Consider the following 23,278-nt stretch of genomic DNA (forward strand, 5'->3'; position numbering starts at 1 on the left):
ATTGCAGGAAAAGTCCACATAAAAATGGTTGTGAGATTGCAATTATTTTTGCTGGATGCAGATATATTCAAACTTATTCCTAAATGAGTAAGTCCCTTCAAACTGGGAGATGATAAAAAAAAAGTTTTGTACTGAAAATCATATTTTTATTGTGGAGAAGTTAGAACAAGTAGTTTGGAAAAATATTTTAAAAAAAAAACCAAGCCAAACAAACCAAAAAGCTCAAATGTAGTTGTAAAAAACACTACAGAAATAAAAAGGTGCATAAGTATTGTCTTTCCTTATCTTTGTGTCCTTGAGGAGCAGGTTCTTTCTTCCAGGTTTCTTTTCAGCTCAGTGACTTTCTGAGTTGCTGTAAACCCTGTGCAGTCCCTCTGGGTCTCATGTGACCCAGCTGTTCTCTTTTTAGAGGAACATGCCAACATAGCATGGAAAAAAACCCTGAAACTAATGCCATATGCCACAGTTTGCAAGATGAAAGTCCTAGTTCTACTGATGTCTTTGAGGAATGTGCATCTGTTGACAGAGGAAAGATTTTCACAAAAGAACCTGGACAAACCCAAAGCGTAAAAAACTAATTCTTGCAAGCAACAAACTGTGTGTCAGTCTTCTCCCACCACCATCTCATTTTATATCTAATCATTAATTTGTTTTCTGTTTAAATGGTTACCAGCAGTAACATTCCAATTTTTGAGGTAAATAGGAAGAGGCACTTTTAGCAATGTCTTTCCTGGTTGCCTAGTCATTAGAAGAATTACTGCTTAGGACTCAGGAAGCTTTTTAAGATTGACTTAAATGATGATTTAAGGGGAAGCTGAGAAAGTATGTGGAGAGAAGTGTGATGGAGCCTCTCTAGTGCAGATTTGAGTATATGCCACTCTGCTATCAAGGTCTCTGATGGGCACACCAAGCTCTGCAGTGTATTTTTGGCTTCAGTTTGTGTAATCTGTCTTCAGATTACACAAGTCATATCTTCAGGCTTAGTAAACATAAGTGCCAGGTCTGGATGCCCTGACAAGTACCCTCCCCAGCTGGTAAGAGGCACATGGAATATTTAGACAAGCATTTGTTTCTATTTTCAAAATTTGCTACATGATTGTAGCATTACAGAAGACAAGATTTTTAATAAACAATATGTTTCCTTAAGATAATGGCTCTAATTTGGGGGTTTTGTTTTTTTTGGGTTTTTTTCCTTTGCAGGAAGAAGGTATTGTGAAGGAAATAGACATCAGTCATCATGTCAAGGAAGGTTTTGAAAAAGCAGATCCTTCTCAATTTGAACTGTTGAAAGTATTAGGACAAGGTTCATATGGAAAGGTAATTTTTATTGTCATCTAATCACCCAGAGCAACACTGAAAATATTGTGTCCTTTCTCTGAGTTCATTTACACTGCTGACATTGTTCATATATAAATTATATTGTAAAGGCAGATAAGGAAAGCCCTTCTGTCTTCATTTTAGTAATGTTTCAGTCTTATGAACCAGTTTAGAAAATAGCAGCTATGGCTGTGGACCTCGACTGATGAGCACAAGTGATTGTTAGTAAAGCATCACTGTTTACAAACAGTGATAAACGATATTTATGGATTATCTATCCACCTGGGAGATGAGTGTGCTACTGCTGCTTAGTTGGAGGGTGTAAATAAGAACACTCAAAGACTTAAAGAAGTTAGCTGCACAGTTCCCACTGAGAGCAACCTTAAGGACATTTCTGAGTCCCAGACTTCTGTTTAGTTCATCCTCAGAGGCCTTGAAAGGTCCTGGAGACAGACCCCAGTGCAGAATACAGTAATCACTATAGCAAGAGCATGGGGGGAAAACCCTGCCTGTATGACCACAAGCTTATTTGTGAAGAAGTAACGTTTTGCCACATATCTTAAGACAAAAGATTTTCCTAATTCCAAAGACAGTTCTTCAGCAGGACATGTTGGCTGGAAATGAGAACAGGAAGGAAGGATGGTGAGAAAGAAGAGTCAATTCAGCCTTAGAAGTCTTTCTGTGGTTTAATAAAGACACTGAAACCTTTGGTACAGTGAACCTAGCTGAAAATAGGCGTCAAAGTCCTTATAAGTATATTATTCTGTGGAGTTTTAAAGACATATTTCTAATCAGAACCTTTAGTTTTATTCCTAAAGGAAGCTATATTAAGAGTGTTTATCATCTTCCTGGTTATTCTAGAATTAAAGTGATAATTAAACTTATTTAGAAGTTCCCTGAGATGAGAGAAATCAAGAAAGTTAACATTCAATACCAAGTCTTGAGCTCAAGAATTTCTTCAGAGCACAGTATATTTAAGCTTTAAAAATTAATTGAATATTAAAAAGCAAACAGATCAAAATTAGGTTTACTATGAGGCTCAGTGTAAGAACAACAGAAAGAAACATCTTTGATAAAAGTAACAGAGGCAGAATAGTTGGTTTTCATATATAGGCAGTAAAGATTTTAGAAATGGTTTGCTGGTTATCTTAGATTGTATTGATGTATTTTCGCTATTGTTTGAATTGGCCTTCTAGCCTTAGGCATTTTGTAAGCAAAATGCCTGGTCTGTGCAACCACTTCCCAAAAGGAAGTCTGATTTCTTGGGCATCTGAGTGGGAGTGTGGACAATGTACCTGTCTGGAGCCACATGTGATTTGTAAGTGATTTGTAAACAAATCACTTTCCATATCTTATGTGAGAAACATCAGTAAATTCCCTGGAGCAGCAAAGACATGGGGAAGAGAGGTCTGCTCTGTGTTTATTATGCAGTCCCCAGCCACCTACATTTCCATCACCTTGGTATTTGAGCTAATGGTTCAAATCCATGTCTCTGGGAATGCAAACCATTAAGTTTTCAAATTGTTCACCCAAGAAGTAAATAATTAGAGAAGATGTCTTTGGTGTCAGAGGAAGAGTCCCCAACACTCTTGAGATACAGAGTGCTTGCTTCACTTTTTATATCAGGTTTTGGGTGATGCACCAATTGCTCCAGCTAAGGGAGTTTTGCTAGTTCAAGTGTTAATAATCTTACAAACATATCAAACTAGAAAATTTAAAGTCATGTTCAGCCACATGCACATGCTATTCTGGCAAACTAGTATAGTCCAGCTAATATAATCTGTCAATTTAGCACTTCAGGGTTACTCGGTGGTTTGAAGAACAATGTGTAGCATTACATTTAAGAATAATCAGAAAGGTGACATCATTTTGCAATACAACACATTTTCATTTGTTCCTTTCTGGTTTGGTGGTTATTTTGATGTCCTCTGAAATAGAACACATCTCTTTTGGAGGGAACGCAGACAAGTGCCCTGTCCCATGCTACAGTGAACAACTGACTAATGACTGGTAATGTAAATTGATAATTTTGCTTATTACAGCAATCTGGGTATTACAAGATTTGCAAGATTATAGGGCAGACAAAATATTTCTAGAACTGCAGCCTAATATTTCTGCAGATGCACTATGCTGTGCTGTTTTATGTGCAGTGCTGCTGAAAACCATTATCTTAAGGGTTTGAGTTTTTGTTTTTTTGGGGTAAAGAGCCCATAAATGCTTTTAAAAATAATAATACAGCTGAGTTGAAAATCTAGTGTCTGGAAAACCTTGGTTTTGACTTTCTTCTCCTTTTCAATGTAATACAAAAATTAAATCTTTTACTTGACCTGGATAGAAAAACATCCCAACTTTCCTCTGTAAACTTTTAAATTAATTGACTTCCTGTTAATGCTGGAGCACCTGAGCTTAATTTATTACTAATAACAACAAAAACCACTTCAGAAAGACTTACATGTACCTGTTGCATCCAGATTTCATCATTTCTTCCTACAGTTGTGAGCACTGGAGGTGTTTGCATGTTCATCAGAGTAGGAAGCAGGAGCTGGGAGCGAGCAGCGTATGCCCAAGCTAGGCTAGTCAGGGCAGCTGGGCTGAGGAACTGTGCATATCTCCTATGCACAGGAAACACCTTGACAAGGAGAGGCTCATCAAAACCCTATCAGATCATGTCGTAGAAGTGTTGCAGCTGTGGTGCTGTCAGATGTGAGAGTCCTGATTAAGTTGTTCAGAGAGAATTGAAAATTTACCTTCATTTTTTTTTTCCCTTCCGAGCTTCTGTACCTGGTTGATAGCAGTTGTTCTCCCTTCCCACAATCCTTTCCTCAAATGGGTTTGAGAAAATCTAATCTGTTTACAGATTGGAGTCTTTTAGGAGGAAGAGTCTTTTAACATGCAAAACTTGTGCTAGAAACATACTTTTTCCTTATTTTTTTGCTTTTTCTATTTTAGGTGGAGACAGTTTACAAAGCAGCATGGTTCCTGGATAGGCAATTAATAAAATAATTGGAATTTTTAATCCAAATAGACATTCATTAGTTATATAATTGCACCTAGCCTTTGCTAGTTTGTATATTAATGACTATATGGGACTGTATGTATGTGGGACTATATTTTTATTTCTACATTTGGCTTTACTTCAGCTTCTGTCCAGTAACACAAGTGCTGAAATAAAAAAAAAGAGACACTGTTCCCTGACTTCTGAAGTTCTGAGAATTTCTGAGGTCACACTTCTGACCTCAGCAGACAGTGTGTCCTGGGAAACAGCTAAAAGAGTTGTTTATTTTATTTCAAATTATTAAAACACTGAAAGTCTTATAAAGACCAAACTGAACCACTGATCCTGTTATTCACTACCCCTCCAGTTCTCAGATGCACTGAGGGGTACATGAGAAATATTTGCATGTAGTACAATAAAAAGAGCACAAGGTTAGCTACAAATTGTATTTTATTTTAATTAAAATTTCACACTGTCAGAAGTTGAAGCATAGGAGACTGTAACAGAAAAAAACTGTCTTTTTTTTTATAATAACAACAGATTTTTAGCTGTATGAACTTTCTGCTTCATCTTCATCTTAGGCAAGTTGCTATTCATGACTTAGGCGTAAATGGCACCAAATTGATTTTTTTCTTACATTTAATTGATGGCAATAATGTTAAGACACTGCACATTCCTAGACACAAATGAGACATATTTTTCTTTTCATGTAAAGCTGATCAGAATATGAAGAGATACGTGCTCACTGATTCTAACTTTTCACCCATCTTTAACTGGATATATGACGTCAATTAATAAATATTGAAAATGGTTTTTTGCAAGGTGGTAAAGGCTTAAAAATTGAAAATTTCCAAAGCTAGTTCAAACAATTGCAAGTGAAATAGATACGAAATGCTTTCAGCTAGTAATTTTCATTAGATTTCCTGTACCATAGTATCTATTCTCCTGTCGAATGCAGTAAGTCTTGTAAGTAGAAATTTAGTACTCATCTGTACAAAACATTTGCTTTTTACAGGTATTTCTAGTCAGGAAGATAAAAGGATCTGATACAGGCCAGCTTTATGCCATGAAGGTACTTAAGAAGGCAACTCTAAAAGGTATGGGCTGGGACGGTGGCTGCAGTCTCTATTTCTATGCTGCCTAGTAATTTATTTTTCTTGCTCTTTTTTACATTGTTGCTGCCTTGCAGTATATCAATGCATACATATGTCTGCCATCCTCCAAAATTCTGTCTCACTGTAGGTGAATATTCTAAAAGAGAACTTAAAAATATATTACCTATACAGTGTGAGAGGAGGAAAACAGAGGTTTGCAGCTTCCCAGCTGCATGCTTGCTTTATTTTCTTGGTGTTATTTTTAGGACTTCTATTTGGTATATCTTAATTTGTATTTAAGTGTCACTATCTTTCTGTTGCTGAAGTAAATAAGGATATTGCTAAAGTAAAACCTGGCTCCTGCTGGGCAGAATGGCCTTCCCAGCTGGTGATTCTCTCTACGTGCCCGAATAAACATGGAAACAGGTTTGCAAGTGGGAGGAGTCATTCTGAGACCATTTAGATCATGCTGTTTCCTGTCTCATGGGCTGTAGGAGGCCAGGGACAAATGACTGATGTTTAAAGCTGGTTGTTCTCTTCTGGGGCCACTGCCTGCTACAGACAAAAAAGAAATTGATAGTCAAGCCCAGGACTGAAAAGCAAAGAGAGTAAGTTCAGTCTCAGCTGAAGTCCTTGCTGATTGTTCCTGCACAGACTAAGGAGGATGCAGTCATCTTTTTGTTTCCCTGACCTAGCATTGTTCTGATCTTTCCCTCAAAAGCCTGACACTTCTTGCAGGTAAACATGAGAACATTCTTTTTTTTTTTTGAGCAGATATTTTGCTTTGTCTTGGAGAGAGTGGCTTTGTTCAATGCAGTGTAGTGTCTAAATTTCTGTTTTAATGCAAAGAATAACTATTAAGTGACGAGATAGTTAAAAATCCAGATTTCTCTAGCATGCCTTGCTTTGGGGAACCAAAATATGAATAAAGCTACCAGTAACTGCAAGCTAGAGCTGCTGCAGGTGGTGTCAGGCAGAGCTGTCATCTCTTCTGAGTACTGGTTAAAATGGGGAATGGGCACACCAGCCATTTAGACAGTCCTTTCCCCTAAGAAAACCTTTCCAGGGAAATGTGAGTTTGAAGCAATGCTGGCATGCTTATCTTTTTGTTTGGAATCCAGACAGGAATTTTATTCTAGCAGAACAGCCCAGGTTAAATAAACAATCAGTACTGGACATAAGACATGCAAAGTAATAGGTCAGGCCTGTGTACATCATGTGTATGGCAGAGTGATTCTCTGACTTCTCAACCAAGAACAGGACCATGAAGTGCCCAAACTCAGCTGAACTCAACTATTCCCCACTGGGGAATGTCATCTTCTGATGGTGTCTGAGCAAGGTCTGTGTAACCCCTCAGACATCAGGATGTACCAGAAACTTACCCCTGTTTCTTTTGACAGTACAGGATTTTTACCAAATGAGAAAACTGTATTCCCTCTTTTTCTGTATAACTCTAAGGAATGTTTAGCAGGAAGAGGCACAGGGGACGGGATTTTTTTTGCACCCCCAAATACTTTATTGTTACTTAATATTTGATGGTGAAATATGTAGCATTAGATTCCACTGTAAAAGAAAAGACCTTTATTGTGGCAGTATTTCAGGAAATGTCAAAATTTAGGTTTTCAAGTACCCAATGTGTTCCATCAAGTTTCTCTTCTTTTAAGAACAAGAACCTCTTTGCAGTTCTGTGGTTCTTTATAGCACAGAAAGGCTGTTTATTGTCTTCACAAGTATGGGTCACAAGATCCAAAAATTGAGGCTACTTTGTGATTTTGGTAGATTGCATTTCTCTCCTATTCAGACTACTTACCCCTCTGACTGCTAGCTCTGGATTTCCCATTAATCTCAAGATGACCAGCACAGGGATAGGAACTAATTTGTCCACACCAGTTTCTACAAATAAGTTAAAACTGACAGCTGTTTAACTCAAAGTGCAAAAATAGAGACAGAACCTCATTGGCAACAGGGTGAGTGAGACAAACAATGAGGATTGGTGTCAGTAAGCTTCCATGTAACTTTTGGCACAGAGATAATATTTCTGACAGCTTAATTTCATTTTAAAATGAGAATGCTGTATTATTGCCGACTACCTACACTCAAAAAGGCTGGAATCCACTCCAATTTGAAGTATTTACTACCCTGTTTAGCAGTGGGAGCAAAGCTACAGGTACATTACTACTGCATTCAGCACACTACAAGACAGATTTCTGAATGATTTTGCTTTCTGACCTGCATTCTGCACAAGTACCACATGGAGCAGGAAATTCAGAGCTCTCCATGCCAATTCCATTGGCAATGGCCAGACAACCCTAAATGTTACAGCAGTTATTTTCTATAGTGAAACAAATTTGCAAAGCATGTAGATGGAGAAGTCAGAAAGAAAATAAAGAGGATGGGGTAGCAAAGCTGATTTATTTCCTGGATTAGTCTGAAGAAATAAAACCTGGATAAGTAAGAGACCTTCAGGTGTGATGATACTTGCTCTGAAGAACAACCATAGTAGGTCCTGTTGAGGGATTTCCTGCCCTGGGAGCCCGACTGTGGCCATGGCTGGCTAGTAATGTTTAGGAAGAATCAGAAGTACAAAATGGTGCTGTCTCCAGTGATCCAGTTACCTCCTGCCCCTTTCCAGAGTAGTTTTCCCTTGTGAGCATGACTTCAACAACAGCACAGGTTAGTGTAAGAAGAGCACAGCAAGCAGCAGCAGAATTCTTCAAGCATTTACAGTTGAAAAATGGCTTTTTATGCAAAAGAGACTTTGAAGATCAATCACATATGTAGATTTGAGCTTGAAAAAGATCTGCTAATCAGCAGGACCACTCCTGCTGTGAAGGGAAAATTAGGCTTCAGAATATTACAGTTTAGATTGTACAAGTTTGCAGAGGAACATGTTGTACACATGGATATTTGTGAAAATTAAATTAATCTTAAACTCATGAAGGTTTATTTTAAACATAGGGTATATCTGAATAAGCACCTGTAACAGCAGATCCTTGAACGGGGAAAAGCCATTGTTACTTTTCATTGTAAATTAGAGCATTGCACGTAAGTTTCTTTCCTTTCTGCCTCATTTCCTTCTTCAGGAGCTTGTGGGTATCTGACTTTAAAGCAGAAAGCTTTACTAAGAAACTAGATCAGTGTTTCATTCTATTATTAACTTTAGGAAAGCCTTGTTCAAAATATTTAAGGATGTTACATGTGTTAGGTGCCAGATACGGAACACATCAGATTTAAGGCTGCACACGTGTAACTCTTATCTTGTCTCTCTTTCAAATGCTGTGTATTACATTACATTAATAGCTTCCTTTGCAAATATAAATCCTTTTGGAGGCATCTAGGTGCTCAAAGATATTTAGGCATTTAAATACCTTCCAGGAGTGAGACTTTTGCCCTTCAGAATGTCAGTAAATAGTAATCTTAAAATACCATATTAAAATGTTGCTTTCAAGTCTTTGTTATACTCTACTTTTTCGTTAAAATCAGAGTTTTAGATAAAAAATTGACAGATAATAAAGTTGATCTATATGTTTAAATGCTTACAGAGATGTATCAGTGAGTCTCTACTGCCCATCCTGAATACATTGTAAATCTGAGAGAACCAGAAATAAACCAGGGAGTGTTTATTGTGTGTATATGTGTGTCTCGTATTCACCAGCAAAGCTGCAGCAGAGGGACAGGACAAGCTGACTGTTCTGATTCATTCAGTATTTCTCTCGAGGTGTCTCAGGCTCCATCAGCTTTACTGAATGTGCTTCAGAATTCCATGATCAAAAGTTATTTAGATTGGTTACAGTGTAAGCCTCATTAAACATCCATGAAATGCCCATAAATCCCCAGCAGGTTGCTGTGCTGGAATGTAAGGGAGCTTGAAAATCAAAGTTCCTGCAGTAGATGTGCAATCTAAGAGAAAGTGGCATGAAGACATAATTCACTGACATAGTGCTCATGAACTTTATAAATATTGCAGCAATGATGTAGCGAGGGATATGTGATGGATCATGAGGATGCAGTTTGCATCTGCCCATCTGGTTGGCAATGGTGTGTGTCTTGGCACTGGAAGCTGTTGGACCCTGAGAATGCAATCTACCTTTTTGTGAATATAGGGTTTAGAAATGATAATCTCTTTTGTCAAAACCTCTAAAGTGCTTTGCAGTTTATGATCACCTGAGTTTAAGCCAGCAGGCCTAGGGGTTTGCTGATGTGTGGCAGTTATAGGTGCAGTAAGCTGTGAGAGCAGCTTTAGTGACTCACAGAGAGCTTGGGTGTTCTTGGGGATGTAGAATTGAAAATATCAATTATACCCAAAATCGAACAACTAACTTAGATGTTACCAGGTGAAGTGGGATTTCTGTCTAAACCACTGATAAAATTGTAGTGGTGGTTTTCCTGGTTGGACACCAACCAAAGTTGCTTCTTCAGTTTTCCTCTGTATGTGACTTAGTTTCCCTGTAACAAATGTGGTGATTAGATGTCAGGTACAGAATCTAGTGGTTTCCTATGCCGGTAGGTTCCAGCTGGGCTGCACCCGGTGGACTGCCGAGGCCTGGATAGTCTCAGTGGAGGCTCAGACTTGGTCCGATCTCCCAAGCCATTCCTAGCTGGAGGCAGCCAAGCAAGCTTAAGTGATTTCAGCTCTTAGTGATTATCAGCTCTGTGTGATTATCAGCTCTTTTGGCTTGCTTGGGCCGAGGGCAGCAGACGCAGGGGAGAGAGATGAGAAGCGCTGTATAAGGTTCCGCAGGATTCTTTATTAGGGTGTCCCACGAAGGTTCTCAGTGACAGCTCTTCTGCCGAACCAGGCAGAATCAGGGGTTTTTATACCCTACAGAGGTTTTGAAAACTGTCCAATAGAAAGGGTCAGGGGAAAGTGACCTATAGGCTTACAGAGAGATAAGCAGGGTCCGAAAGGCGGAAGAGAGGGGCTTCTAAGGCCCGAGTCATCATGACTTGGCATTTCCTAGCTCAGGCATTCTGACTTCCAAGGAGGCCTTGAAGGCCCTGTGCCTGCTACAGTTTCCCTCTGGTTTGAAGGGAATAAAACATCAACAAAATGAGAAACTAGACATTTTTACCCTGTAAAGCAGGACTCAGAAAGAGTCTTCACCTCAGGTAAAACTTGCTCTGTTGTGCCAAAGTTTTCAAAGTGTCTTTTTCTATTTTGTACAGTCCTTGTGTTTGGTGAGAGGCCCTGGTGCTTACCCAGGTTCACCATTTAAATTTTGGTTTATTATTTTTTCTTAAAGTATTCCACTATATTTTTTATATCTTCTTGGGCCTCTTAATACCTGCTTCTGAAAAATTCATCAGGGAGGTCTTGTCCACTGTACAGTCCTGACCCCACAGCAGAGGTACCCTTGCCCTGAAGTTTGGAGGAAAGGTTGTGTGCTCTGCATCCTCGGAACTGCTGTTTATGCATGGCTTCTTTAGTCTGAGAATTGTAACCCTCCAAATGTCAGGGCTCTGAGCTCAGAAAAACACAAACATTGCTGGACCTGGAAGTGCCGTTAAAGATCCAGCTGAGACATAGACTCGCCCTTCTCCACAAATAGCCGTACACTGATTTTTCAGTTTTGTGTGCACAAACACAAAAATATTTGATTTCTCTGTATATTTCCCAGTGTCTCTAAAATGTAAAGATGAGCCTAGTGAGCATGTGCTGAACCAGACAGCAATGCTCTTGGGTCGCCATCTAGACCTGGCCCATTCACATGCATATTTTGTGTCGGCTAGGAGTTAAGAAGTGCTGTGGAGCATGACAACCTTCCTCACAGTTTAGGAGTAAATTGGATTTAGTAGCTGTCATCTGAGGAAGCAGAGCTTTCTTTCCTCTCTGGGAGTTTTGAAAATGAACCAAGAAGTTCTTCAACAACCTGTGCTTAGGGATCACTTTCGGGCTGTGTTTTTTACAGTGCCTTTGCAAATTTACTTGTAGACCTAAAAAATTCAGCTTGGCTAGGGCTTGCTTTCTGAAGGAAGAAAGGGTACAGTACATAAGAGAGGGCTCACTTAGGCTGATTCTAATGGGCTGTGGAGAATAATGCGTATTTGTGTATTATAAGGAAAATTAACTGTGTTTAGGCAACACATTGTGTGTCAGTAAATATTATAGCGAGTCCTAGTCTGAATATACAGCAGACTGGACAGGTCAAAAACCACAAAAAGCATTGCTGGAAGTTTGTTTTCATAGCATTTGCTGAAGTATTCATTGAGCTTGTAGCTTCTGGGTTAGATACTTAATACTCTAGTGACTCTGTACAGTGTTTGGATTCAGATTTGGATGAGAAAGGAAAACTTTTGCCTATAAATATAAACTGAACACACATCACTCAAAGATTTTATTATCTGTTTTATTCAAACCATGTTGGCATTTGCATTGTATGAAGTCCTGATTAAATTATAGCGTCTTCACAATGCCAAGTGCATTGTGAAGATCCTGTTAGGAGACAAAAAAATACCCACTGCTATGACATTAAAGAAATGAACACTGGATGTTTAAAATGCTCTCTATTTTGTAGCAAATTTTGGGACATTTTGGCTTGTTTGTTTTTACACAAAAAACTGCTGTTATTTTAGGGGTTTCCCTAACTGCCAAAGAAAATTGAAGTTTCTCTTTGTGAAAATATTGGCTCTTGAGTTCTGTATAGGGTCCAGAGAGGGGCAGCAAAGCTGGTGAAGCGTCTGAAGCACAAGTCCTAGGAGAAGCTGCTGAGGGAGATGGGAATGTTTAGCCTGGAGAAAAGGAGGTTCAGGGGTGAACTTACCACTCTCTACAGCCACTTCAAAGGTAGTGAGGGGTTGGCCTCTTCTTCCTGGCAGCTAGTGATAGGATGAGAGGACATAGTCTTAATCTGCACTTTGGGATGTTTAGCTTGGACATTAGGAAGAATTTCTTCACAGGAAAACGCTGGATGTGGCACTGAATGCCATGGTCTAATTGATAAGGTGGTGTTCAGTCATAGGTTGGACTCTGTGATCCCAGAGGTCTTTTCCAACCTGGTTGGTTCTGTGATTCTGTTGAAACCGCTGCTCACATTGCTGAGCAGCAGGTTCTTCCTGTTGTCCAAAGCAGGGCAAAATTGTTAAGTCTTTGCCTAAATATTGATAAAAAATTAAAATCAACCTCCCTGTCTTTCTTTCTCCCTGTCAATCAAACAGACGGATTCAGTTAGGAGCACACACTTCTGTGCTTGTGATTTTTGCTGTAGGTAGATGTAGCAATATTGGCCAGTCCTTTCCTGTCCACACTTTTCTTCCAGTGTAACTCTGCTGTTACAATAATATCAAATTATAGCTCCATGCACAGTTGAATGTTCACTTGGAAAGCAGCTTCAGCCATTTAGTATGCTGCTGCCTGAAACAGCTTTGTTTTATTCTCCCCAAAGAGCACACAGGACAGGACTCAGAAGCAAACTCCAGCTTTCTTCATGAGCAGTTCTGCAGCAGAAACTGTGGTGGGTGTCCTAGCATCCAACAACATTGGTGCTTGGGTTTGAGCTTTTGAAGGAATTGTTCCAGTCATCTCCCTTTGCTGTGCCTTGGTTTGCCAAGCACAGCAGTTCTGGAGCACACAGAGTTCCCTCCTGATGAAACTTACTTAGGAGCCCACCCAGTGCTCTCCTGCCTCTCATGGCCATTGAGGTCATGACCCCAAAGTGCGACATAAAGGGTGGGGCAACCTCAGGTCCCAGCACACACTGTCATTTTCCATAGATTGGAACCACACTCCTTATTAGTGCACCCAATAGGATTAAGCCAAAGTTTCAGACTTTGCTGTGAAGACATTGAGTGCACCCGTGTTTGTGCTTTTCACAATGTATAGCCCAGAGTTGTCTTAATTTTTTCCATCTTTTTGCTAGGTCAATGCCCTTGACTTCTAATCCTTGAGCAGTTCCATGGGTTTTAGCAGTATCTGAGGGTTATTCAGGTTTTCCTGTGAAGATTCTCTACAGAGGACAAAGGTGATTCAAATCTGAAGTCAGAGGAAGAAAGCACTGAAAAAACCTGCTGATTTCTTTGGCAGAAAATATATATTCTTTACCTGTGAGCAAATTATATAAGCTTGTTCTAAATGTTTGTTGAGTCACTCTTCTGTCAGTGAAACACAGAAAGAATGCCATTTTTAAATATAAGAACCTGCAGCAGCTCATGCAGTTTGCATTTAAATTTGCTCCCTGGCTATTCCGGACAATAAAGGAATGGTAGCTGTTTTTTGGTTATTTTTCAGGAATGAGTAGTTCATCATGTTTATGGCATTTCTGATGGTAGAAAGCAATTTTTCAAATCATCTTATAATTTTCAGTCAATTTGCCATCTACCTCTTTCAAGTTTCAATTTATCTGTTTACTTGCCATGGTGAATAAACAGCAATACTTGAAACTGCAGCTTCTGCTGTTAGGTACTACTGTTAAAAGGTTTTCAGACCCAAACTCATTCTTCAAACTCTCCATCACAAACTTGATCAATAGTTTCACTAAGGTTTGTCTTCCATTGGATTATTCTTTTTATAATATTATTTGCATTGTATATCTAATGACAGATATTTACTCTCAAACTGGTTATTGTTTTACAGAAAAGATCACATTTGGTATTTTTTATTGTCAAGTAGCAGATTGTTTTGAATTACTTTTCCTGTGGATTCTGGAATGGAGAGACTACACGGACAGTTGCTCTGAAGCCACAAGTGAAATGTTTATCCTGTCTGAAAATATGATGCAATTCCATTTTATCTATAGAAAAAATCCTTTTACCAGGAAAGGACTGGGAGGTGCAATGGCCTTTGTGGGCACTCAGACCCCTCATCAACACTAGCTGGCAAGCAGAGAGAGGAGAGAAACACACAGCTTAGTTTAATCAGAATAAATCTATGAAGACTGACATGAAGCTTCAGCTAAAAGAATGAGACTGCCACTGCTGGCCGTGTACACTGTTCTGTCTGAGCCAAGAACCTGTGAATGAGGACTAGATGAACTTCAGGACAATCACAGAGGCTCAGTGGTTCTGCTTTGGAAGTAGGCCTCATGTCCTTGCCTGGATCTGTACCAGGTAAACCGACCGGTGTGGTACTCTGGGAGGGTACCCTGTGCTTCGCATGGCTACTGAGGCATCACCTGGAAGGCACCTGAAAAAGTCCCATGGCCCATCCCTGAGCTAGGGTCATACAGTGATGCTTTTGTATCATTCCTTACAGATGTTTGCCTAACTCGTTCTTAGACTGTCTCTAGCACTATATTGTTACAAAATGCTTCCTAGAATCTGTCCAGTGTCTGCCTTGCCACAGCTGAAGCTGCTAATACATCTCCTCTCTCTCAAGAACAGTTTCCTCTTTGCGGTTTTCTTCCACATCTTGAAATTTGCTATGTTCAGCTTCCATCTTCTGTAGGCTGAGAATCTTTTATGTTCCTTTCCTTCCTCAGTGTTCATTTTAGAAGATTTAGTTATATACTAGGTAAGTCATGGGTGACATTATCTGCTCTGGCTGCATGTCCTCGCTTTCAGGTCCTCTGTTAGTGCTTTGTTATGACAGAGCAGAGTTACTCCTACTCTATCACAAAGATTATTGAAAATTCAGGGAGTGTAATTAAACTGGTAGAAATGTCTTGCTGCAAAGACAGCAGAGTGGTCATATTGTCAAGATGTTTTTTCCTTTGGAGAGTCCCATTCAGAGAAAGTTTCTAGAAGAAGCCCTTGAGTAGATGGATTTGTAAAATGGTGTGATTCTTTTGGTGTCCTGTGCAAGGCCAGGGGTTAGTCTCAATGATCCTGATGTGTCCCTTCCGACTCAGCATATTCTATGAGTCCATGATGCTGTGAGGATTTCTGGAGGGTGGTTGCCTGCAGCTGTCAACCTCCACACTCCTTCTCCCATGTGTTTACTTTAAGAATTAAGCACATTATCAGTTGACAGGATGTTCACAGGCCAGCTGGGCTTTACCGGTGACAACAAAACACTGTTCACTGTTTTGCCTTCCTTGCTGCCCTTTTTCTTCTGCATTTCTAGCTGGTGTTCTATAAGCCAAATGGAAATCTTCATGTGAAAGTCTACTTTTTTGGTTTTCTTTTGTCTTAGTCTTGAGGCTTGAAATTTTTTGTGTCTTAATTGTCATGCACTATCTTAAAGGAGTTTTATAAGCTTTGTGCTTGCTTGCAATGCCTCTAATTTTAAGAGACCCACTGCCAAAAGAGAGAAGCTATTGCTGGCAATACATCGTGTCAGCTGTGCAGCACATGAATGAACCTCTGGAAGTCTTTTAATCCTGCCTGATGTCCAAGAGCTTGCTGTTGGTACCACAAGGCTGTGAATTACAGGAAGAGAAAAATTGCTCTTTTGGCAGATGCAAACTCAGATGGTCTTAGTCTTCATCTCCTTTGAATTACATCATGTAGTCTGTTCTTTCATGGCAGGCTGTGTCTAGCATGGGAGCTGGTACCTCAGTTTAGGAATTACAAGACTGGCTGTGCTCACATTTCTGCTTCTTGAACACCACCTGCTTCATGAACACCACTCAGCTACCCTTACTGCTGCTCCTCTGCTCAATCTCCATATCTGTAATGCTAACCTAATTATAACAGCCTGCTCTTCACGGTGCTCACTGCTCTTTGGAGGAGCAACAGTCAGATATTGATGGAGATGTTATTAACACCCCTCCTCCCTGAAGTGCAATCTATTGCATTGTGGAATTTAATTCCAAACAAAGAAATTGTTAGGAAATGTGTCTTGTGTATAATGCATTGATTATTTGGAATAATCAGAACTATGAATCAACTCTGCTTATGAATAAACGTACAGCTGTAGTGGAAAGCTAAACTGAAAATACAATAGCTAAATATCCCTGGGATTTTTAATCTCCCTGATGGACTGTGCAAGTCTTTGGCTGTGGTGCAAATCCATTATCTATATGACAAGCATTTGTTAGTTCTGTTCCTTGAATAAGTTGCACCATTCGTAACAGCCAGGATAATTGCTATTTAACCAAGTTCAGCTGCCTGCAACTGCAGTGCATTTGTAGTTCATTGGAAACCAAATTTGTAAGCATCATCTGGGAGTTGCATCCAATTGCTTTTATTGGTTCCCATAACACAGCAGAAAAACCTTATTTCCTTTCAAGCATGAGGACAGATTAACAGTGAGGTCAGTGCTGTCACTTGATGCCATTTTAAGTAAGGGTGACAGCAGAGCAGGGGTCAGTTGCACTGGTGATGGTTTTCCTCACAGCACTGCAGTTGGATGACTTGCAAACGTTCACCAAACAGCTGGCCAGGAATTCTGTTCACAACTGCTCCTGGAGGTGTGCTAGCACTTAGCTGGCTCTCCATAAAAGTTAGATGGCACAGTGTGGGAGACTACCATCTGGGATTTGTTTCTACAGAAGCAAAATTATTCTCTGTTTTCACATTCTTCATGTAGGTCACACATGTCAGTTTCAGCTTCTGTGTAGCTGTGGCATTTGCTCCAAGATGAAGGTTTTGATGATTGAGGAGAGACCAGCAATGACCATCAAGGACAGCCTCTCCTTTCTATTTTCACTACAGCATTTTCTATCTGCATGTGATAGTAATTGACACACTCAAAAGGTTTCCATGGCACATTATTTAACTGACATTTTCTCAGCAGTAGTAGATTACTTTTGTGAATTCAGGCAAAGTCTGGGTTGTTCAGACAATGGTAGTGTGTCCCTGTATCGTGGCAGTTTCCAGCTGGGTTATGCCCAGTGGGCTGCCACGGCCAGGATAGCTCAGGTAGGCTCAGCACAGTGTCCAAACTCCCAAGCAGGTCCCAGCTGCAGGCAACCTAAGCAAGCTTAAGTGATTTCTGGCTCTTAGTGATTATCAGTTCTTTGTGATTTCAGCTCTTTCGCTTGCTGGTGCCGCTGCAGCAGACGCAGGGATAGAGAGGAGAAAAAGCTGTATAAGGTTCCGCAGGATTCTTTATTGGTGTCCCCCATGAAAGATCTCAGTCACAGCTGTTCTGCCGAACCAGGCAGAATTAGGGGTTTATATACCCTACAGGGGTTTTGGAAATTGTCCAATAGTAAGGGTCAGGGGAAAGTGACCTATAGGCTTACAGAGAGATAAGCAGGGTCTGAAAGGCGGAAGAGAGGGGCTTCTAAGGCCCGAGTCATCATGACTTGGCATTTCCTAGCTCAGGCTTCTGACCTCCAAAGAGGTCTTGCAGGCCCTGGACCTGCTACATCCCTGGTTATCTTTCAGATCTTTGTATGGGCTATGACATAGTTGCCATTGAGAGGGAATTGTCTTCATCAACACTGTAAACTCAGAATTGACTTTTCTGCTGAAAGAGCCTACATTTCCTCTTTTTCTGTTTCACATATCTCCTTCTATTTATATTTCTTTCTTTCCTTTTATTTTGATAAATAAGTCTTTGTCCTACATTTTGATATCCTTTAAATATTTATCTTCTGTATAGGTTTTGTCAATGCTTATCTGTTCAAATTTTGTTTCATTATGAATATAATAAGCTCTGCAATGTAAAACGTCGGTGTCATACAGTTAGGTACTATCTTGATCCTTGTATGCTATCATAAGAAAAAATATTTGCAAGTGTACATTTCGAAGTACTGGTTTGTACTTTTGTTTTCACATGGTGTTCCCAGCACAAAGCAAGCAACTTCCAAAGCAAAGTTTTGAGGAAGACTGAAAGTTTGCACTCTGTGTGTGAGGAGTATGTGAGAACTGCTAGGTTTGCTAGCAGTCACTGTCACAGGGAAGGACTGTCATAAGGGTTGGGTGGCCCCAGAGGGCTGCATTACCCCTCTGCCCTACCCACAGCTATCACCCACAGGGTAACAGCCTTAGAGATCAAAGTTTCTTAATAAGGCTCTCTGAGACCACAAAATTAAAAGCACTGTGTGGAAACTAGACTGCTTGTGGTTATTCAGAGGGTTTTCAAGTTCACTTCCAATATGAATTTTTGGTTTCTGATCTTTTTTTCACTTTGGTGGAATGTTCTGATATAATGCTATGGGCATTAATCCTGCCATAAATGCTGTGTTTCAGACAGCCTTTCAAACAGTTGTGCATAATAATGAAATCTAGATTTTTTTTCTGGTCTTTTAAGATGTCCTTTATTGAGGTGGAGTCACTGCAGCAAAGTAGCACATAGTGAAAAGTGCAGTCTCATTCCCCCGTAGTCATGGCAGGCTGGTTGGTTTCTTACTAAATAGTTATTTAACTTTTCCTGTTCAGTTTTTTTTTAAAATGTGTCAGTAAGGAGGTTCCAGTCCCAAGTGATTGCTGTGCTCCATAGAGGTTCATGCAGTTACAGTTTGCCCATTATAGCCTACATTTCCTCTTTTTCTGTTTCACTTACCTATTTTTATGATTTTTTTCCTTTTATTTTGATAAATAAGTCTTTTTCCTCCGTGTTTATATCCTTTAAATGTTTATCTGCTCTCCACCTGTCTCCCTGTAGTCATTGCGTAGCACTGTTTATGTTTAGCTTTTGGCAGTTTCTCACTAACATAGGGGAAAAAAACAAGATTTCCTTTTTGGTTAGGTATTCTTTCAGAGCTCAAGCAGCTACATATATTTATAGAGCTGTATATAGGGACTGAGATGTAGATGGTGAGATCCTATTAATGTCAACAGCGGTTTTACTATTGACTGCTTTAGGGCCAGGATTTCACCCAGAAGCTCTCTGAACTTAGTCATATCTTCCACAACAATCCCTATACAGTAGTGGAGTCCAGGCTGAAAACCAATTCACAATTGTTTGAAGACTGTGTTTCTTTTGTCAAAAGAGAAAACAATAAATCGGCCTTTTTGTTGTTGTTGTCTGTGTGACCAAGGCTTGCTGATTGCAAAGCTTTAACGAGCATGTTGATAACAGCAAAAGAGCACACTTTTTCTTATGCTCTAATTTAGGAAATGACCTTGCCTTGACTTCACACCCTGCTTGCTGGTGGGACTGGAGGCTTCTTCAGTGATAGACAGCTGTCTCACAGATGGTTTTCATTTTTATGAGGCAAACATATCAGCAGAGCTATATTAAGTATGTCTGCATCACATCAGGCCCTGGGCAAAGCAGAGGTTTGTTTTGTCTGAATGTTAACATTAAATGGCACAATTTTACTGAATTATTTAAATTCTGAATTCCTGTCTCTTTTGTGTGCAGGTAGCATGGAGGACTGGGTTACGAGTAACCTGGTAAACCTCATCCTGTGTGGTTTACAAATTGAATCTGTCTCACGGCTTCATATCTCCCAAATGAAGTGTGCCTTCAGTGTTGGATGATAAGCCACTATCCCAGCTTCCTCAGTGATGCCTTAAATATAGTAGTTATTTGTTTTGGAAACCAAAATTTTTGCAATTCAGTAACTGAAACACTCAAAAAAATTTTGTTAGAAGAAGTCAGATTGGACTGGCTCTGTGTTTACCACATCCAGGCAGCCTAATGCTTCAAAGGAGTGTTTAGAGTGGGAAGTCAGCATAGTGCAGTTGTGGTCTGGACAGCTTAGGGAGAATGTTAACATTTGTCTCCTGTCCTTTGACCAAATCCATCCAAACCCTCCCTTCTGAGAAAGGAACCTCTCACTGTCCAGCCACTGCCTCGTGTTACCCATATCAGAGCTAAACTGGTAAACAATGGCAAAAACTTCACTTCAAAACTTTGCATGTTTCCCCTAAATCTGGAAGATATAGGGGTTCTAAAACTTCTTGATGGGTTTTTTTATTAACCATCTTCTGAATTTATGTTACAACTGATAAAGAAAGGATGAGTTTCTGACAGTGTCTAGTCATAGGAACAGGACAGTTGAGGGAAATTTTGCTTGACAAAATACCAGTATTAAGCATTTCAGCAGAATTCTTTGGTTTGATTGTATACCTTTTCAAACAATATTTTATAGTTGTACATTACAATTGGAGTTAAGAAAGAGGAGATAAAAAGATAAAACCCTTAACAAAGAGTACTTCGATGCAGCCAAAACAATTTTTCTCAATTTAATTTTGGCAAAACTTGGCGAATTTAGGCTTTCTGTTCCAGTTTAGAGAACAAAAACCCACAGCAAAAATGTCTTCAAAAATATTCAAAATTACTAGTTTTGAACAGGCCTACAGAAAACATTCACTAGGTTTATTTCAGCCTATGACTAAAACTGCCCTGGTGGCAAATGACAGCATCCCAATACATACATTCTACACAGAGAGGAAATACCACATTTCCTCTCCTTCCAGGAATTCTCACTTAATATTTTATGAAAGATTATTGGTCTCATCCTTAAACATCTGATCTGGACCAGGCAGAAGGTTTCATACCATGCCATTAAACAAAATATCACCTCTAACAAAAGAGAAGGGGCTTGGATGGGCTTTAAATCACTCTCACACAGGGACACTTTGCCCTGAGTTGGTGTGTCAAGAATTCTTGGGGAGATCCTGTGCCACCCTCACCCACTTTCACGTCTGCCAAGCCTTGCAAGTGAATTATCAGTTGCTCAAAGGTCCTGAAGGAGAGAAAATGCCCCTTTCAATACAAATGGCTTTTTAGAGCTGGAGAGACTGAATAAAGGGGACAATTTTTTTTTCATGTAGAAGGCTGGCATAAGAGGGAATATCTTTGCGTTTTCATCCCGGAGACAGTGTTCACGCCTTATGCTTTTCAATCATAAAAGCTGTACTTTTGCCTTTGATGATATGCTGCAGAAAGTATTTGTGGTGAATATCAAAGCACAGACAGCTTTCTCACTTCCAGAGTAAGGTGATGCACAAATTTTACTGAGCTCTCCCTGTAAAACCCATCAAACAGGTGTGTTTTCAGAGCAAAGAGCAGTAGTGCATGATTAAACCATGCTGGGCTTCAAGCTTAAAAGGCAAGCGGCAGAACTCATTGCCCTGAGAGACACAGCAGTTCCTGGACATCTGGATCATCTCCATCTCAAGTGGGACAAGAAAAAAAACAACTTCTTCATTGCTTCTCTTGGCTTAGCAACTTCTCCATAGCAAAACAAAAGGCAGACACTCATTTGATACTGGAATGCCCCACGGATAGGAAATATCAATCTTGGTGCTGCCTCTTCTTCACAGCTGCATGTGAGTTAGCCAGCACTGCAGGGCAGGAGCTGCAAGGGAAAAAACAGTCTCCCAGAAGATATGAGAGAAGTTTGATGGAAAAAAAATTAATCCCTCTTTAGACTGTATTTAAGAGTAGGACTGAGGACTGTATGTCCTGGTCATCTTTGTGTTATGGTTTCTCATATGCTGGAACTAAATCTGAAATACCTATTTTGTGTGGAGAGAGAAGACCAACTGTATCATACATGTTTTAAACAAATTTTCTTTATTGCAAAACTGTATGAAACCAGTCTCTTCCTTCAGTTCATCATAATTTCCAGAGCTGCTGATGAATAGTGTTTACTGGGACATCTGCATAAGGCCAGCCTTATTAATTTGTCATTTTGAAATTTTGCCTATTCCTAGACCATAGGTAATTATTGCCTGTAAGTAAGAGGCACTTACTGAAATTGTTATTTCCTGCAATAGTAGTAATAATAATAAAAAACAGTTATAAGTCCCACTTCAGTACAACTGAAGCAAACGAAGTATAGGAGCATGGTACACTCAAATTCAAGAAACAAATATTTTATTGATGATTTCACAGGATATCACATAGACCAAGGTAAATAAATTTAAATCAAACATATGATTTCTATTAAAAAAAAAAAAAGTTCCAGGTGCAACTCTGCAGAGGTGTTGAAGATTTTCAGTTTTGCACAAGTTGTGAACAGATGTATTTCCAGCTGTAGGTTTTGGATCTTTAGAGGAAATACCCTTCTAGCAGATGGCAGCTTTCTTTTCTCTTCATCAAACTGTTTATTTAGTCTGGTTTTAATAAATTTAGTTAGAACTTGTTTATGCAGCTGTAAGGGGTGTAATTCTGACTTTGCTGGTGATGTACATCACCATAGGATTTGACTTATTGGATACCGTTTCACATCTGCAGCTCACAGACCTTGGTGGGAAACAGTTTCACCTGGGAGCTATGCATAAACAAATCTGTGGATTTTCAGTGGTCTAGTTTTACTTAAAAATACACAAAAATTGAAATTTCACCTCTGCATAAGGGCATGAGATTTATGTGATCATTTGGCTGGTCTGTCAGTCAGTATTTCTCTAATGACGGGGTTGAGCCCAACAGCTAATTTCAGCCAAAAATCTAAAACACACTTAATCTCCTGCAGCATCTGTGGATTTTTTTTGATCAAGAAGAGAGATCCAAGTTGATGTCCCAGTGAGAAAATAGCAGGAGATTGCAGCTGCCAGAGGCTCCATGGGATAGGAAGGAGGCGACTGTACAGAACCCTCAGCTCACCAGGCTGTTCCTTGCTGATCAAGGCTATGAGGAGTAAATCTCTGAGCATTTCTTTTCAGCATTTCTTTTTTTTTGTATGTCCCAGAAGCCATGTATGCGCCTGACAAGTCCCATATGGTTTTTTTGGTTTTTTTGTTGGTATTTTTTTTTTTCTGTAGCATCAGACTTCTTCAATCTGTTCTTTAATTTTCTTTGTTGGAAAATTGAGCAAAGGTACTTCAGAGGGATATTGCAAGATTTAATTAACTTTTACAAAGAGAGAGAATATGAATAGGTGATAAAGACTAGAAATGGAAGTACAATACTAAAGTGTAGTATTGATTTAGAGACATCTGTCATTCCAAATCTCAACATTTGAGCATCAAGTCTACTTTAAAATACAACAAACAGAGGCAACTGTTTGATTTCTTTAAAGCCAAATGTGTTGTTTCATGTAAAAGTGAAAAAAAAAAAAAGGAAAAAAGGAGGGGGGGAGATAAAATTACCTCCCCCAGACTCTGGACTCCTAAAACACAGTCTGCATTCTTACTGATTTCTCAGAGTACC

At 39.6% G+C, this 23,278-nt stretch overlaps 1 protein-coding gene across 9 annotated transcripts in view; it reads left to right on the top strand.

Moving 5' to 3' along the window:
- Positions 1–23,278, top strand: part of RPS6KA2 (ribosomal protein S6 kinase A2) — a 202,208-nt gene that overhangs the window by 99,850 nt on the left and 79,080 nt on the right. For 7 of the 9 annotated variants that reach the window (XR_005954599.1, XR_005954600.1, XR_005954601.1 and 4 more), the window contains exons 2-3: positions 1,201–1,317; positions 5,328–5,409. Coding sequence is in view for 5 of the 9 variants with exons in the window: in XM_041460561.1 (XP_041316495.1) it covers positions 1,201–1,317; positions 5,328–5,409 (199 nt within the window). In the remaining 4 variants the exon portion in view is untranslated. Of the gene's footprint in view, positions 1–1,200; positions 1,318–5,327; positions 5,410–13,975; positions 14,449–23,278 lie in introns of those variants that run through there. The other 2 variants (XM_041460565.1, XM_041460564.1) reach the window with 2 other exon arrangements.

The sequence above is a fragment of the Pyrgilauda ruficollis genome, unplaced genomic scaffold (assembly GCF_017590135.1).
Source record: "Pyrgilauda ruficollis isolate IOZ18807 unplaced genomic scaffold, ASM1759013v1 scaffold145, whole genome shotgun sequence".
NCBI lineage: Eukaryota > Metazoa > Chordata > Aves > Passeriformes > Passeridae > Pyrgilauda > Pyrgilauda ruficollis.